Source organism: Eulemur rufifrons, chromosome 10 (assembly GCF_041146395.1).
Source record: "Eulemur rufifrons isolate Redbay chromosome 10, OSU_ERuf_1, whole genome shotgun sequence".
Taxonomy (NCBI): Eukaryota; Metazoa; Chordata; class Mammalia; order Primates; family Lemuridae; genus Eulemur; species Eulemur rufifrons.
Genome location: NC_090992.1, coordinates 32705389 through 32723893, shown reverse-complemented (window position 1 = coordinate 32723893; position 18505 = coordinate 32705389). Strand labels below are relative to the sequence as shown.

The following is an 18505-nucleotide window of genomic DNA, read 5'->3' as shown; positions in this document are numbered from 1 at the left end:
ATGAGTATATCCATTTCAATTTTGCACATTCAACATACATTTATTCATTTATTTAATGAATATATATTAATAAATATTAAATGTATGTATTGGTCTCTGATGCAGATCCAAGGGGAAATTATAGGTACTATTACTGTCCACAAGGAAGAGAAATACAAATAACCAAGAATAAGAACCTAAAATGTGTAGCATCTTCTATTCTGATTACTTTGTGGTAGAATAGCTTATGAGACATCTAGGCAAAAACGCCCTATAAATGTCTAGGTCTGGGATTGCAATTGTGATGGAGCTGACAAAAGTTTGGAAGTCATCAGCGTGTAAGCACTGGAACAGAAAAGATCAACTAAGACCCCCACCACCACAAATACATACACATACACATACACATACACATATACACAGCTGTTCGTAGCCTTCTAACTCTGGATGAAGCTCACATTCATTAGGAGAGAAAAATGGCCATGTGCTAATAGAAGGCAGGAGAAGGCAGCAGAGTCAGGTGTTCTGGGGAGCTGGTGTGTTTCTGAGTGGCGAGTTGGTGTCATTTGACCCCCTAGTTCCAGCATACCTAATACTCTATCTCTTCCTTTCAATAAATTCTTTAACTTTTAGCTTAATCTAGTTTATAATCTGTCACTTGTAATAAAGATCTTGACTAATACAGAAAGATGAAGTCATTATTACGTTTAAGGGCTGGGGATATACAATGTGAAAAAGTTCTCTGCCTTTAGAGTGTGCTCAGGGCCATGACCTGCTGTTACCTCTAGACGCCAGCCTCACTTTTCTTAGTTTTATTTGACTAGAAGGATCCAGAGAGAAACGCATATCTCTACTTTTTTTTCATCACCTTTATAGCTAATCACGAGGCCACTTCTGTTGGCAACAGGGACACTCATCCTCTTTCCTCTCCCTCCCTCTCTTCTCCTGTGTCCCCCTGATCAGGAGGTGCCATCAGGATGGCTCTCTGTGGAGCTGGAGAGATACAGCTCTAGGTCTTTCAGGTTGCCAAAAATTAAACATCTCCTAAAATATAGGTCCTCTCTTTTGAATATTGACCATCTGTACCGGCATAGCACTATTTCATTATTTAGTCTCTCCATCTCCGTCTTACCCAAAATAACAAAAACAAAAAGGAAATCCTTTCCCCAAAACAGGGGTGGGCAGTAGCAATCCTGTATTACCACAGACTAAAAAGGGGAAATTAGGAAAAATTCTATCCTCTTTTTTTCTCTCTTTAAAAAAATAGAAAGGCCACAATTATTCCATTTTAGTGGAGGAACAAACATTCATAGTCTAGAAATGCCTGATTTATAAATGTGTGAAACTCCTGTGCTGCTGGAGAGACAGGCATGGACAGAGGTATGAAAGGGAAGAAGTCCAGGAGAACACAGGGAGACGACTCTGGGTGTGAGCTGAGAATGAAATTAGTCATCTGAGGTTCCAGAACACGGGTGTTCCAGGACAGGAGGGAGCAGTGTGACACTTGGTCACAGCCCACGGGCAGAGGCAGAACTGTAGCAATAGTTAGCCCAGGTTCAGTGTCCACATGTACCATGCCAGGTGCCCCAAGTGTGTTTTATTTGCTTTGTCTCAATTAATCCTCTTAATTGCCATCCCATAGTTTACAGATGAGGAAACTAAACTTACACAAGGTAAGTAAACTACGTAATCCTGTAGTTTATAAAGGAGAATGAAATTCAAACTCAAATTATCCTGCTCTTAACCACAACCTTATGTTGTCAATAAACCCAAATGGAACTAGAAAAAAGAGGACAGGTAGAGCTGATTAGAAGAGATTTTCAAAAATGTACAGACTCTCATCCTCTTAAAAATATCAGTCTCTTCTTTAGGCAAGTATTCTGCCTAGATGCATTAATGGGCTAATAGTGTATGAAAATAAAATTTTGTTTTCAAAATTTGAAAAGCAGTCCTCCAATAGGAACTTAGTTTTCCTACTTACTTTTCAGATATTTGAAATAAATCTGCTAATGCTCCCTTAGCACCACTTTTTTTTTTTTTTTAAGAATTGATCAACCATTCCTGTTTTCTGATCTCCAGATCTATTTATTCTCTATGAAACAATGACAAATAGTTTTGGAACATAGGCAAATGAAATCTATTGATTTGTTGAACATATTTATTGGGTGCCTACTCTGTGCCATTTGCTGTCCTAGGCAGTTGGGAGATAAGGCCCCTGTTCTCATGAAGTTCACATTCCAATGGCCTTGTGCAAGGGCATAGTGCTAGAGGGGAAACAATAATAGTAAACAAACAAACAAACATAATATGATGGCTAGAGAGTGATGTCATGCCAGAGAAGGCTAACATGAGGAGCTGAAATTTGGCTGAGCCTAGAATAGCAAGAAGGAGTGGGCCATGTAAAAGCAGAGGAAGGAGCTCCAGGCATAGGAACAGCAAGGGCCAGACTGAATTTGGTCTGCTTTGAGAAGAGAGATGCCAGAGGTGCTAGAAGTCAAGACCCAGTGTTGAGATCAGAGAGATTCCAGGGATCCAATCACATCATATAAGTATAGCTGGAAAACCATAGACAGAAGTCTAGGTCTTATTTTAAATGTGATGAAGAGCCATTAAAAGGGTTATTTCCTCAACACTTTGAACACTTTGAGCCATAGCCTGGCTCCTCTAGATGCAATTCCAGCACCTAATTTGTCTGTAAACACTGCGGTAGCTTTCTCATATCTTCATCTGCCCCCTCACTTTCTAGACCCTTGCTCTTCAGAGTGTGGGTCAAGGGCAGACCTGGGAGCTTGTTAAAAATGCAAAATTACAGATCTCACTTCAGGAATTCTGGGTCAGATTCTGCATTTTATCAAGATCTGCAGAAGATGTTAATGCGCATTACAGTTTGAGAAGCATCAGCTTAGACTTAGAATAAGAGCCTTTCAGAAAAAAAAGTGTGTTTTTTAAATCATTTTTTTTTTTCTCCTGGAAGACATGATTATTTCCAAGACATTGTGTGGCTTGGTGCTAATGACTCTAAGCAAGGTTCACCTTAGCATCTTCAGGGGTTAGTAGTCAATGGTTAAGAAAACAAGCTCTAAAATCAAACTGCCTGAATCCAAATCTCAACTCTACCACATATTATTTAAGTGACCTCCAGCAAGTTATTTAAGCCTTCTGTGCCTTAACTTTTTCTTGGGATAAAAACTGCAGTTGGCCCATAAGGACTACATAAGCACTTGTTTTTATTTTTATCATTGTTTTACAATTATATCATCATTATTTTATTATCACTATTATGATCATCATGATCGTTCTCACCACTGTGTTCCTTTCTCCCATAAAATATTAGAAAAGTTTAAATTAATTGGAAGAATAATAGCACTAATGGGAAGTATAAATCAATTTTACTGAAAGCCATCGTGTGATAAAGTAGAGCTGCTCATATCTCATAGGACATTCATTCTTTTCTTTGAATGTCATCATTTCCCTGACTCAACTATGACTTTTATGAAAATGATTTCTTGGTCTTATCTTTTCCATGACCTTAGTGCCCGTCCCAGAGCTCCAACCTCCTGCTAAACCTTCTATCTGAATTTTTTACCATCATCTTACAATCTAAAGTTCCAAAACTCAACCAAGCATCTCTCCCCACAGGTAAGCTCCTTTTCCATCTATCCCTGTTTCAGTCCATGGAAATTTATTTTCTCAATAACAAGGCTGAAACATTTTATTCTTACTCTGTCTCTCCATGACTACAACATATTGTCAAATTCTCTAGTGAAGTTCTTAAACAATTTGCATTTAAGGACCAATTTTTTAAAAATATCCAAGCCTTCAAAGACCAATATTTGTACAAAAGACAATAAAATGAATTACTAGCAAATGAAATGATAAAATGTCAAAGAAAGTACAAGCCTAACATTTATTATTAAATTCAGATATAAAATTAATTTTAACAAATTCAATAAGTACAAATATAATATAGGAAAAGGAATAAATAAGAAATCTTTATGTTATACAAAGTGTGCATATATGTAGGTACTCAATATTGTTAGTTGCTATTAGTTCATGATTTTGTTTTTCTGCAGTTAAAAATGTTGAGTAAAATAGCAATTTTCCACGAGAAACACCTGTATGAGCATTTTGAAAAAACACGGTTCTTGCAACTGTTAAAAGTTTTAATGTGCTCCTTGCTTGTTAACTCACTTAATCTATTGCCAACAATGCTGCTTCAAGAGGATAATTTATTTTTAAACTCTTTCTGTGTCATTTTATTTAAATAACACTCATTTTTTTAAAAGCTGATCTCACAGAGAATATTTATATTAATTTCAGAAAATATATTTTAAAGAAATTTCAGCAAGCTCAGAATATTCAATTTTGACTGTTACATGAAACAGAGAAAGTGACACTGTTTTCAAAATTAAATTTCAATCCTTCATCAGTGGCCAGTTCCAAAATTTGTTGTGTAAAATTACAGCTAACAAACATGAAATTACATTTGATGAAAGGAATAGATTTTGGATCCATAAATTCCCTATGCATAAATATTCTTTTGACAGAAAATAAAATTTAAATTGGAAACAAATGTATAAGGTTTTGCTGATAACTTTTCACAGATGTTCAATACCAAAATTATCACCAACTGATTGATAATTGTTGGATCATTATGTCTATCATAACAATTTGTAGATACTCTGTTCATACAAGCATCTAACTTTTGTTTTGTCCTTAGTTCATGAAAAACAGTCTAAATTTTTTTCTTGAATGGTAGTACTAAAATCGTTAAAAAATACCAAAGATATCAGACAAATAAGTAAGTCTGGCTGACTCGTATCTTTAAAAATTTGAGATCAGACTAGTTTCAAATCTTGCAGAAACAGTACGAGTTTGTTTAGTACTTGAAATACTCAACAGAACATTTCTCCCTAAAAACCATAAACAAATGCTGGTGAGAATGTGGAGAGATAGGAACACTCTTACACTGCTGGTAGGACTGCAAATTAGTACAACCTCTGTGGAAAAGAATTTGGAGATACCTTAAAGAGCTAAAAATAGAAATATCATTTGATCCAGCAATAGCACTATTAGGCATCTACCCAAAGGAACAAAAGACATTCTATAATAAAGACATCTGCACTCCAATGTTTATGACAGCACAATTCACTATTGCAAGGATATGGAAACAACCCAAGTGCCTTTCAATCCATGAATGGATTAATAAAATATGGTATATGTATACTATGGAATACTACTCAATTACAAAAAACAACGGTGATCTAGTACCTCTTATATTATCCTGGATAGAGCTTGAGCCCATCCTCCAAAGTGAGGTGTCACAAGAATGGAAGAATAAGCACCACTTGTACTTGCCATCAAATTGGCACTAACTGATCAACACTAAGGTGCTCATATGGTAGTAATATTCACTGGGGTTTGCGGGGGTGGGGATGGGTAAACTCACAACTAATGGATGTGGTGAGCATTGTATGGAGGAAGAGCATGCCTCTATTCCTGGCCTGGGTGAGGCAAAGTAATAACTTGTAACCAAAATGTTTTGTACCTCCATAATATCCTGAAATTAAAAAAAAATAAATAAAAATTTTTAAAAAGCTATTACATAAAAAAAAAAATTCTTCTCAATAGCTCCAACAACTATAATAGCTTCTATTTAAAGAGGGAGGCCAGCCATTAGGAAATGGACCAATAACAAGATTTTAGTGTATGCAAATTTATGGCATTTGTTGGCAGCTAGGAGGAAATCAAATTTTAGACAGTGATTATTTCTAAGATACAGGATCATGAGTGCTTTATTCATATTCTTCTTGCATGTTCCAAATTTTCAACAGAAAAAATTAAAATTTATTTTAATATAAACAAAAAAACCCCCCATAAACAGGCAGTAACCATTGTTAAGATCAGCATACATAATACTACATAATAAAGACAATAGCCAAGAGGTAATGCATTAGTCTTCTGTAATTCATAATTTTTACTGTCATTAAGAACACTGTTTACTTTGAATGATTTTCATTCTCACAGTGAGATTTTCTCCATAAAGAAAGAAGTAATTTACATTCTAGAACAAGCTCTTTAATCTGGGGAACCACTTCAGCATGTTTCCTTGTCATTCTAGGTTCAGTATCATAACATACGACTATGCAAAACTTCAGTTTCACACCATATTTGCTGACAATGTAATCCTTCAAAGTTTTATGTAGCTTAGAGTTAGTTGTGTTTGTTGCAAAATAAGAAAAAAAAAAAGTTCTTCCTTCATATTTACACCATCACAGGTAAATTGCCCAATTACTAGTCAAGTTACAGTGAACGATGCTTCACCAGCTTGATTTATTCCATGAGTTAATATTTCATACCACATGCCAGCACGCTATGGTGTTAATGGAAAGTGATAGCTGAGCAACCATCTTTGCCAAAAATTCACCCAATATTTCCAAGTAAGTATCTTTGATCCACTCTTTCACTGATGTCTCAGCAACTGTGTATGTTTATTTTAGTCTAAGCAAACTGAAGTGACATTTAGTAAGAAGCACATAAAGCACTGATATGTTTGGATGAAACTTTTAGCCTCTGTTTTCATAAGCCTTTTAAATTCAATGAAAGAATTTACTGTTTTCATCATTTAAAGAATTATTTTGATTTGATCTTCTTTCTATCTTGTATGTAAAAAATTGCTACTTAAATTTTAATGTTGTCATTGCTTAATTAGCAAAAAACCTTCCCATGAGTGATGAAACACTATGGTGTTAGCTGTTCATAATGGTTACAGAATTAAATTCCATTTTATAAGGGAACATACTGTTGAGTAAAACCAGTAAAAACTCTATTCATCTTTATTTCTTCTGAACCAGTTCTACCAGCATCTGTGTCACTACTATTGCACTCAGAAAAGGTATGTCTATTTTGGACAAAAGATAAAAAAATCCAGCAAGATTTGTTTTGCCATATATAAATTATTGGTAAAGTAAATACAAATTTGAGTTTTTTAATTTATCTAATGAGATTAAATAAACTTAAAAAACAGGCTTGGTTAAAATTAAGGTGATTCTAAAATTCAAAAGCTATTAAATAAATAAATGATTACATTTTTCTCTGACTAAAACATACTTTAGGGACCAGCAGTGTTGAGGAGAGAGTAGGCAAGAGCCCTGACTGGTAGCATTTCCTAACTTTTGTGGTGTAAATACTTTCAAGTGACCAAATTCAAGCTACCCTTAATAATCAATTTTACAATCCCTAAATATTTAATAACCAATTCTCAAGGGCTGACGCAAGCTGACTCTATTATACCACTTTAAGTCAAAAAACCAACCTTAAAATATCTCATATTGTGTCTCATCAAAATTTAAGACTTTTGAATTCTTTTACTTTTTGAAATAACCTATTAAAAATGAAAAGACAAACTATAGTCTTCAAGAAAACATTTGTAATCCATAAATCCAGAAATAACTAGTATCTAGGATACTCAATAATAAACAAACAACTCAATTGGAAAATGAGCCAAAGTCAAGAACAGACATTTCACTGAAGAAAATATACAGGTGGCAGAAAAGCATGTACTGAGAGAATTATAGATAAATTTTATTATATTTGTTGTTGCAAAAAAATTGATATGATCTTGACTTCTAATTTATTCTGAACTGTTTTTATTTTATTAGTTTTATATTTTACAGAATGCTTTTTAAAACTTGAACATCTTCAAAAGAAATATTTTTAAGACTGCATATTTATATTTATTCTTTTTTTTTCTTATAGCCAGTAAACCTTATATATCCGAATATGGGTCTTCCTTCCTTTTTAAACTTCTAGTATGGTTCTTCTATAATTCCTTTTATTTTTATAGAAGGTAATAGTATCATGTGGTTTATATTCTAATTCAGAATTACTGTTTCTTATATGTTTTATTTCCCTACTTTGTTTTCTACCAGCTGCCTCATTTTCTCAGCTGTCCTGTTTCCTGTGAGTCTCTTGTCTTAGGCTTCACCTCCTTTTGCAATGACTGCAGCTTCCTGTTTTCAATTGGACCAATCCTGCCTCCCAAGCTTCTGTGGTGTGAGCCTCCATCCTCTTGGCCTTGCTATTTGTTCTTTCTTCATTTGTTCTTGCTTTATTTGTTACGTCCATCATTCTGTCTCTTGTGTGGTTCTTACTCATTTAGCTACTCCCTGACTTCAGCGGCATTTATTTCTGCACTTCTCCAGTTGTCACCTTATGAGGACCTAGAGTCGAGTTTCACACATACATGGGAAATCCTGGGACTCTTGTAGACTACATCTGTCTCCAGCCTCCTCTCATCCACATTGTTTCTCTACTTTGTTTTCTAGCTGTTTCCTGGTAGATGTATCTCCTCTCTGCTGTCCTTATTACATCAACTTCTCCCCTTTCCAAATGCTATTCCTCTTCCTATTCGATTCCTAAACTTCCTAGCAGATTTGAAAAGTGCCGTGTCTGCTCCGTGGCTCTTCTTGCTTTGATTTCACTCTCTTCAGTCACTCTACAATTGCCAGCTAACCTCACTGACCACATCTGCATCCCTCCCCCAACACACACATACATTTTTTTCCTCAGCTACTCTTTACTCCCCAGTTGCTCACTGATCATAGCTGCTCCTATGTATGGAATGACATCCACCTCCCGAACTTGTCATATCTCGTCCACCATGGTGTATCCACCTATGTGTTTTCCATCATTTCCATCCTGCTCATTTCTTAAGCTTTTTTTTTTTTTTATCTCTTTCCAAAATGTTCCTGCAGCTATAATTGCTTGCCTTGCCTATCCACCTGAATTGTCCTTATGCTCCCACCAGTTGTCAGAACCTGTCCTCTAGTGCTTCTATCCTTATAAAAAATCAATTTCTTCAGTTGTTTATTAGCCTCACTGCCCCCTTGTTCCTTTATTTCAAACTTTTATTTGATTCCATACTTCAGCCCTTCTCATACTCTTAAACTTGTTCCCAGCTTTTCCTGCTGATCTCCTTCACAATGCACATTTGCTAACCTGCTCTTTCTCCTGAAAAGCTCACCTTGCTGTTGTTTGCATTTAATTGGATTTGTTTTGCTTCTAGCAGATACCCACATGCTCATTTCCTAAACTGCTCACATATCCCACATACTCCCATACCCACTGATAATCCCTACCTGGAGTTAGCTGAACTACAAAGGTTGAGGGCAGAGTCCTCCATAAAACTGCCCTCAATTCTTACATCAACTACAATTCAGAGGTTCCTATAACCAACCTCATGCTTGACAATTTACTAGAAGGACTCACACGACTCATTGAAGGCCATTATACTCATGGTTATAGTTTATTACAGGAAAAAGACACAGGTTAAAATCAATCAAAGGAAGAAACATAGGGCAGGGGCAGGGCAAACCTTACTTTGTCCTCTCCCTGTGTGGTCAGGACATTATTACTTTCTGTGTAGCATCAGTGTGTGACAATACATGTGGGGTACTGCCAACCAGGGGAGTTTCCTAAGCCTTAATGTCCAGAGTTTTTATGAGGGACTTATTACATGAGCACGATTGATTGATTGCCCCATTGTTTCATTCAGTCTCTAGGTCAACGGGACTCCCAACCCTAAATCACATAGTTGGTATTTCTGGTTTGGCCAGCCCTACCCTACACTGCCAGGTGTGGCCAGCCCCACCCCAAGATCTGGTGTGGCCAGCCTGTGCTCTAAACAAAGACATTTTGATGACTGTGTGTCCTGGTGTCTTCCTGTTTGTGATGAATCTCCCAGGAGTCCTTTGAGCTTCTAGTACCTGGATATCTAGATTTTTAGCAAGGCCTGGGAAATTTTCCTCTATTATATCCTCAAATAGCTTCTCCAACCCTTGTGTATTTTCTTATTCACTCTCAGGAATGCCTATGATTCTCATGTTAAGGCTTCTTCACATAATCCCACATTTCTTATAAGCTTTGCTCTTTTATTTCTCTGCTCTATCTCTGTGACTGATTTATTTAAATGAAAGGTGTTATCTTCGATCTCTGAGATTCTTTCTTCTGTTTGATCTACCCTGTTCTGGAGGCTTTCCACTGTGTTTTGTAATTCCTTGAATAAATTCTTCATTTCCAGGAGTTCAGTTTGATTTTTCTTTAATATATCAATTTCTTTAGTGAATTTTTCTTCCAAGTCTTGGATTTTTTTTTTGTGGTTTCTTTGTGCTAGTTATCCATTTTTACTTGCATATCATTGAGTTTTCTTACAATGTACAGAAATCAGTAGCATTCCTATACGCCAACAACAGTCAAACTAAGAACCAAATCAAAGACTCAGTACCCTTCACAATAGCAACAAAGAAAATAAAGTACCTAGGAATATACTTAACTAAGGAGGTAAAAGACTTCTACATGGAGAACTACAAAACACTGAGGAAGGAAATAGCAGAGGATGTAAACAGGTGGAAAACCATACCATGCTCATGGGTCGGCAGAACCAATATTGTTAAAACATCTATACTACCCAAAGTGATCTACAGATTCAACACAATCCCTATTAAAATACCAACATCATTTTTCACAGATCTAGAAAAAATAATTCTACATTTCGTATGGAACCAGAGAAGACCCCGTATAGCAAAAGCAATCTTAAGCAAAAAGAATAAATTGGGAGGCATCAATTTACCAGACTTCAAGCTATACTACAAGGCTATAGTAACTAAAACAGCATGGTACTGGCACAAGAACAGAGACATAGACCAATGGAACAGAGCTGAAAACCCAGATATAAAACCATCCTCATATAGCCATCTAATCTTTGACAAAGCAGACAAAAACATACACTGGGGGAAAGAATCCTTATTGAATAAACGGTGCTGGGAAAACTGGATAGCCTCATGTAGAAGACTGAAACAGGATCTGCACCTTTCACCTCTCACAAAAGTCAACTCATGGTGGATAACATACTTAAAAACCTAAGGTGTGAAACTATAAGAATTCTAGAAGAAAATGTTGGAAAAACTCTTATAGATATTGGCCTAGGCAAAGAATTTATGAAGAAGACCCCAAAGGCAATCACAACAAAAACAAAAATAAATAAATGGGACCTGAAGTTAGAAGTTTTAATCCTGCTCTTCTAAAAGGTAATGCTAACTGTGTCTAGTAGCCATTAATCCTTGCAACCATTGCTGACTATCTGACATACTCCCATCAATGTCTGTACTAAGCTGCATTTCCCTTGTAGCACCTCAAATCTACAAGGGAAGAAATTCCCAAGAATCTCAAACTTGTATCTTACTTTGTTTTTAAATTTTTTGCAGTAATTTTATCCTGCCTTCCTGGGAATGGACCCATTGCCATAGAGATTCTCTCTTACAAGGCCTCATTTTCCCACATCTCCCCTACCTTGTAGGACTATAAGGAGGGATGGACAAACTTCCCTCAGCCTGAAATGGACTACTTTCTATCTTCCCAGTCTTCATTTTATATTTCAAAATGTTTCTCCATAATTTGTTGCCTACGTCCAGCTTGAAAATTTCTTTTCCATGTAAACAGCAGCCAAAACCCAAAGCAACCCCACACCTGATCCATTGACCTCATCTTTCCTCACCCTATTCAACAGAGAGAACTGTATTTCCACCAATCCTTCATGTACTTGATCTTTGATTGCACCCTGAGGACCATTATCTCAGCCCTACCCCTGAGAAATTAAATATGACACCTTGCCTCCTAGCCACAGCATTCATAAACAATCAGTCATATTCCCCACACCTACTAAGTCCACATTTTGCCTAAACCTTGATCTCTAAACACTTAATTGCTTGCACCTTGCAGAGTTCACAGAACCTCCTGGAACACTTAACTATTTTAAGCCTTACCACCTCCTAACATAGTCTTTAGGGTCCCCTCAACTCTCTGATATACCCACTCCCTATCCAGAAAATCACTCTTCCCCATTTCTCACTCTGTGTCATGAAAATTTTGTGAGAGATGTGCAGCATAGTACAGATTACACCTTCTAAACTCTAGTGCTAGCTTTGGCTAGTGGCCATGCATCCACTGATACTTTGGTTAGTGGCCATACATCCATCTGTACATCCATTGTTGGCTATCGGACATGCTCTCATCAATGTCTGTACTAGGCCTTCTACTATCTTTCTCAAGTTTTCAGACCAACCCAATTCTCCCACTGCAAAAAGCAACCCTAGCATTCAACAACCAGAGATACCTTACAATGCATTCGCCTCTCATCTCTCCTTCCCTACCTTTCAAAATATCTCTGTCTCTACATTCATTCACTCTTCCTGTCTCTTGGGTCAAAGGAATGGTGTTTTATCTGTGCTCTTAATCTTATTTTTTATCTTTGTACATACCTCTAATTAGCTACCCTCTGCCACGTATCTTGATTTTTTTCTTCTTCCCTTTGGTCTTAAGACAGTCTATTCTAGAGCTTGCTGAAGCCTCAGTTCCTTCCATTCCCCTCTGATTATCACATCTAAAAACAAACAAACAAAAAAACCAAAAAACCTGAGACCCTATCCGTCCCCATGATCCTGATCATGTTTTGATTCCATTCTTATTCCTCTTTGATGAAACTGCATTTTCAGTCTACAATAAAGACAGCTCATCTGGAATAACAATGGCTTTTTCTCAGGATTTAGTTGCTTTAAACTTGCATGGCAAATAATAAAACATACAATTACTTCTATTTATTAGAACCTTCACATTGCTTCTTTTCCATGACTGGACTCAGCAGTCTTCTCCATTAATTAGTATCATTGGTATCATGATCTTAGAAAAATTACTTAAATCCTCTGAGCCTTAACTTACTGGTAAAATTCCCTTCTTAATGAGCCGCTATGAAGATCGTATTCCAATATTATTAGCTACCATATATCAAGATCTAATTATGAGCTTGGCACCCTGATACACAAATACACACACACACATACACACGAACACACATATCCATAAGAGATTACATATACAGTTGACTCTTGAACAACACGGGTTTGAACTGTACAGTTCTTCTTATATGCAGCTTTTTTCCACTTTTGCCACCCTGAGACAGCAAGATTAACCCCTCTCCTTCTTCCTCAATCTACTCAATGTGAAGACAATGAAGATAAAATCTTTATGATGATCCACTTCTACTTAATGAATTGTAAATATATTCCTCTTTCATCTGATTTTCTGAATGTATTTTTCTCTAGCTTACTTTGTTGTAAGAATACAATACATAATACATATACAAAATATGTGTTAATTGGCTACTTATGTTAACCATTAGCTTCTGGTCAACAGTAGGCTATTAGCAGTTAAGCTTTGGAGAAATCAAAAGTTATATGCAAATTTTTCAACTACATGGGGGGTAGATGCCCCTAAACTCCACTTTGTTCAAGGGTCCACTATATAGCTGTATGTGTGTGGAAAATCTCATTTGGCATTCAAAACTCCCTGAGAGGTAAATATTACTTCTGCTGTAAAGATGAGAAAACTAAAGTATCAGATATTAACCTATATACTCAAAGGTACAGAGTCATTTTTTAGAAGAAAAATTCCAAATGAAATTCACTGGACTCAATGCCCATGTTCTTAACCACTAAATTATATTGCCTTCCAAACAGAAGTAAGAGTCCAAATTTTAGGGGGTCATGCAATATCAGTTATTATTTGGTTAATATCTTCTGTAGATGTGTGTTTCAGAATGTACTAAAATAAATCTGCCAAGCAATAAATTGATGGAATAGATCCATTGCTTTTCCCCAGGTCTTTATTTAATACATATATCCTTAAGCTCAATGTACACACAGCCATTTGGACAATTGTGCTTGGAAAATACAATGTACAACCTAATGTCTGCTATCCATAGCATTAGCTCTTGGCTCATCAATAATAACAATCACCATAACATAATTAAATGCACTGTGCTTTAAAATAGACTTTCATGTAAATGACCCCAATTATGTGAACTCTGTCATGGCTAAGAGTAGGCCCTAGTGGACAGGCGATGAAACTCAGGCTTTGGGGTGGTCTCTGTGCTGTTTGCCAACTACACCAGTTCTCCCTCTCTGACCTGCAGGGACAAGGTTAGATTGATTGTACTCAATCCATACAGAGTCTCTATGGTTGGGTGAGGCCATGCGATGGCCACGTGACCATGAGGGGAAGTAATCACTTCAGGCTGGAACATTGCTGAAAAGAGAAATCCTTGAGAATGCATCGGTATTTCACCTGGGCAGCAATATTCCAAATAGTGATTAGTCTGTCTGATGATCATCCATGGTGAAGGCAATGCAGCTCCATCAGCTGGCCAACATACGTGTGTAGCCCGAGTAAGAAACAAACAAAATTATTTTGTTTTAAGTCACAGAAATCTTGTGGTTATATGTTGCCACAACATAACCAAGTCTTCCTAATTGACACAAGCTTACAGGTGATAAATTACTTATCCAAGATCATACAGGTAGAAAATGTAAAAAGTAATATGTCAACGCTCTTTCCCATACCGTGTAAATGCTAAGGTCACTGTTCCTTCCATTAGATCTCAGCTTGTTTCATAGGTTTATTGCCTCAAAAATAAAACAATATTTTCTGAGGAGCAAGATATAAATTTAGGTACAATCTGTCTAATCTGAGTTTAATAACTTCCATTTTGGTAAAAAAAAAGGAAGTTTGAAATTTTCACTTATTTTATAACAAGGCCAAGCAGTCCCTACTTAATCTCTTCTACTGCATGAAGTTTAGAATTCTAAACAACCCTCACCGATAAGTCAGACAGAAAAATCCTTCTTACCTCAAGTAACCAATATGTTGGTCAGATAGGAAGTTGCAATTAAGCAACCAGTACTGCAACACCGCCCAGGGTGTGATGTTGTGCTTTGAGATCCTTAGAGCCAACACTGACCCTGGATGACCTCACAGGAAAGGTGGAGAAACCGAGCCTTGCCATATAAATGTGACCCCTTCCTAGGCCATGGCTGATGCAGCTGTGGGGACAATCTCAGAGCAGCCTCTGCGTCACAGCCATTTCCACCATGAAGATCATTGTGGGGCTCCTTCTGCTCTGTACAGTGACCCATTTCTGCAGCAGGTCAGGTGAGTTAAGGGTACATAAGTGCCCCATACAGTTAAGCTTATTTTCCCAAATAATCCCTCCTGGGATGTGAGCATCTGAGAGAAATGTTTGGTCATGTGAATTTAAAGTGTGCTGGTTTGGAATAGAAACAGCCCCGGCCTCGGAAAAGAGAATCTTATGTTTCACCTGGAGTTTGAGGAATTTAGTCTAATGTTTTCCCTTTCAGGGATTCTTATTTGCATACATGGAACAACAACAGAAAATAATCCAATTTCTCCATAAGTCTTCCATTTCATAAGGACACTGGAAGTTATTAGTGTTATTAGATACTATTCCTCAGTGCAAAGATGCAGAAAAACTTGGATGTCTCCCCAAATCAATCCAGGAGAAACAAAACAGAACACAATTCTCTGAAGGCAGGGAGTCAATAATTAGGCTTTTCTGTGGTGAAAAATTGCATACTTAAAATTAATTTCTAACACCTTAGAGACATTCCCATTGCATTCCTTTATATCAATTAGAAGGGAAAAGATATCGAGGATGATGTTTCAGGCTTGTAGGATTGATAATTGCAATATTTCTTATTGCTACCTGAATTTTAACCATTATCGAAGACACTATGAGCTCCAGAAAATGTCCCTTGGTCAATAAAAAGAGAAAAGTTGGATAATTCTCTAGTCTGAACTAAGGACTTACCTAACTCATTGGCATTCAATTTCCACATCAAACAGCTGGGATTTTGCATAAGGATGGGCAGTGTGCCGAGCCTCGTTGCCAGAAGAAACATGGAGTCTTTAATTATAGGATAGAAGTTACATTAATGAATGAGATTTCAGTAATTTTCATTTGCTCTATTTTTAACATTTCCATCTACATTTCTCTTTCAGAAGCTGCCAATCTTCCTTTAACAACAGTGAGTATGTTGAATAACATTTTAATTTCAATTCCTATAGATTGTCATTTAGTCAACTGCTACAAATACTTATATGTAGGATTAAATCAATATGTTGAAGGGATCAGAGATGGAGACAAACACAGAGGAAGTGGCTTCTGCTTTCCAGAAGGCAGTTGAAAAAATATCACAGAAATATAAATAACCATGTCCTAATTTTAAAAAAAAGAACAAAATCCAGAATTAAAGGAGAAAGAGCTGAGAGGATGGTGATATTTTCATGGAAGGGACACGTTAGAGTCAAGCAGAGGTAACTTGATTAATTGTACAGCCTCTGCATTCAAAATGAGTTGGGACCCTACAACTTACCAGCATTTGCCTTATACAAGTTATCTCTCTGTCTAAGCTTTAATTTCCCCATCTGTAAATAGAGGTGATAGTAGAACCAACCCTATTCAGTTGTTCTGAAGATTAAACAAAGAAAATTCACGTAAGATTTAAGTTTAATGCCTGGCACAGGGATGCTCAACAATTTTGACTGAGTATAGCAGTAAAAGTAGAGGTGGTGCCAGGAGTACTAATATTCATAATGGTAACATTAGCACTTAGAGAAGTAGCCATAGCAGTATCAGAATATCTGAACTAGAACTGCCTGCTCTTGTTTCCTGCCCAATAGAGGCCAAAGAAGCCTAGCTTGGGGTCGGGAGGAAAAACAGGACATTCTCTTGTGTCTGACACAGGTGGACTGCAGCATTTACAAGAAGTACCCAGTGGCGGTCATCCCCTGCCCCATCACATACCTGCCAGTTTGTGGTTCTGACTATATCACCTATGGGAATGAATGTCTCTTGTGTTCTGAGAGCTTGTGAGTACCTCATGGGAAGAAAAAGAAATCTGGGGCCAATGTTCTCTGCTACAAACCATTCCTCTTTCTAGGATCTTGCTTAAATCTCCGTAAGTTATACTTATTCCCACCCAGTAAGTATAAAATCCTGATTGTCATACAGTCAGACCAGGGCTGGGCCACCTGCTCTGAAGGCTTGGACTGGTCCCAGCCCATTACAGAACCTCCAATTCCTGTCTATCAATTGTGGTAACCCAACAAGACCGTGCGTTCTCAAACTGCAATCTCCAGAGCCCAGAGGTTTTGTAGAAGAAAATCAGGAGCCAGCAGAAGGGTTAAAGGGACCATTTGAGGTAGTCTCCAACCCCAAGTTGAGCTTTCAACTGTTTAAATAGTGGAGTTCCACATAATATCTTGTTTGAAGAAAGGGTCCTGAACTCCACACCAAAAAAAAAAAAAAAAAAATTGAAAATCACTAATCTACATGACTTCTAAGCTGTTTAGCAGCCTTAATACAGCTTGATTCTTGGACTGTTGCTAGAGGTTCTTTATCTTTAATTTTCTAGAGACTCTAAGTATATGTAGCTGTAAGGGAGAATAAAGCTACCAGAATGATTGCTTTTCTTTTATCTAAAATAAGGGATGCAAGCTGTTAGTACTTGGACCAGAATCCCATGAACATGTTTTGTTTATGTTTTTTTTTTTTTTTTTGGCCCACACAGTGTTTCTGAAGAACTGTAATTTGTCAGATGTCACTTCTTTGGTGCAAGACATGCAACTTGTGCTTGCTACCTCATGCAGAGTCCACCATGGTCATTGTTAACTCTCTTTTAGGCCACTGGATTTTGGTCACTTATCTTAGATCTCATGGTTTTCATCATTCTGATTAACTTAACAAGTTAGAATATTGAGTTGGGCCCTGAGCCCAGAAGGACATGTCTATATACTTATTCCTATTCAGAAAGTTTTACTTCACAAAAGGAAAGACTCTCTAACATAGATACACACTGGGCCCTTGTCCAGGAAACTAGCTGTGTTCCAGGAACACTGGAAAGTCCTCCTCACTAATGCAGGACCCAGCTTCATCACAGGCCTTGCTGACCAGGAAAAGCTGACGGACAGGCCCCTCAACTTCTTTTGTCAGAGTGCTCTGTCTTTGTTGTTTCAAGACATTGAGTGATCAGTTGGGCTCTGCAATTAGAGGAGGCAGCGGATGGGGAGGAATCATCACCAGACTAAGGAAACTCTGCTTCTGCCTCTGTCAGAAGCTGCAAGGATATTTCTTTTCTGAACTCAATTTCCTCATTTGTAAAATAAGCTTCTGCCTCATAATCTCTACAGGTCCTTTCAGCTCTAATATTATATGTAATTTCTTCTACTGTTAATGAATCTTGTTAACTATGTCTTCCCTTAGGAAAAGTCATGGAAGAGTTCAGTTTCTTCATGAAGGAAATTGCTAAATTCTCCATGGACGTGGGTAGACAGCAATGATATTCTCATCATCATCTTCATCACTGCCAGGCTCTGACTGACATTCCTTCATCTTCGCTGATGTTCTGGGTGGGAGCAGAGCCAGATTCAGAGTCACCTTTATTAAATGAAGAAAGTTGTGCTCCTTCTACATAGTCATGCCTCCCTGACAGACTGGCTTCTTTTTATACCTCAATAAAAGAATCTCCCCAGAAAGTTTACTTTTACTTCTTCTGTTTGTGTTTGTTTTTTAGACCAGAACATAATACTTCAATTGTAAAAGAAAACTGAGGAACAT

The 18505-nt window shown here is 37.1% G+C and overlaps 1 protein-coding gene across 1 annotated transcript; it reads left to right on the top strand.

Annotated features, from left to right (window-relative positions):
- The first annotated feature begins 14960 nt into the window (after positions 1 to 14960).
- SPINK7 (serine peptidase inhibitor Kazal type 7) lies at positions 14961 to 18197 on the top strand. The gene is made up of 4 exons (XM_069484005.1): positions 14961 to 15021; positions 15889 to 15914; positions 16634 to 16758; positions 18152 to 18197. Exons 1-4 carry the CDS (start codon positions 14961 to 14963, stop codon positions 18195 to 18197), a joined length of 258 nt encoding a protein of 85 aa, XP_069340106.1.
- Positions 18198 to 18505: the final 308 nt, after the last annotated feature.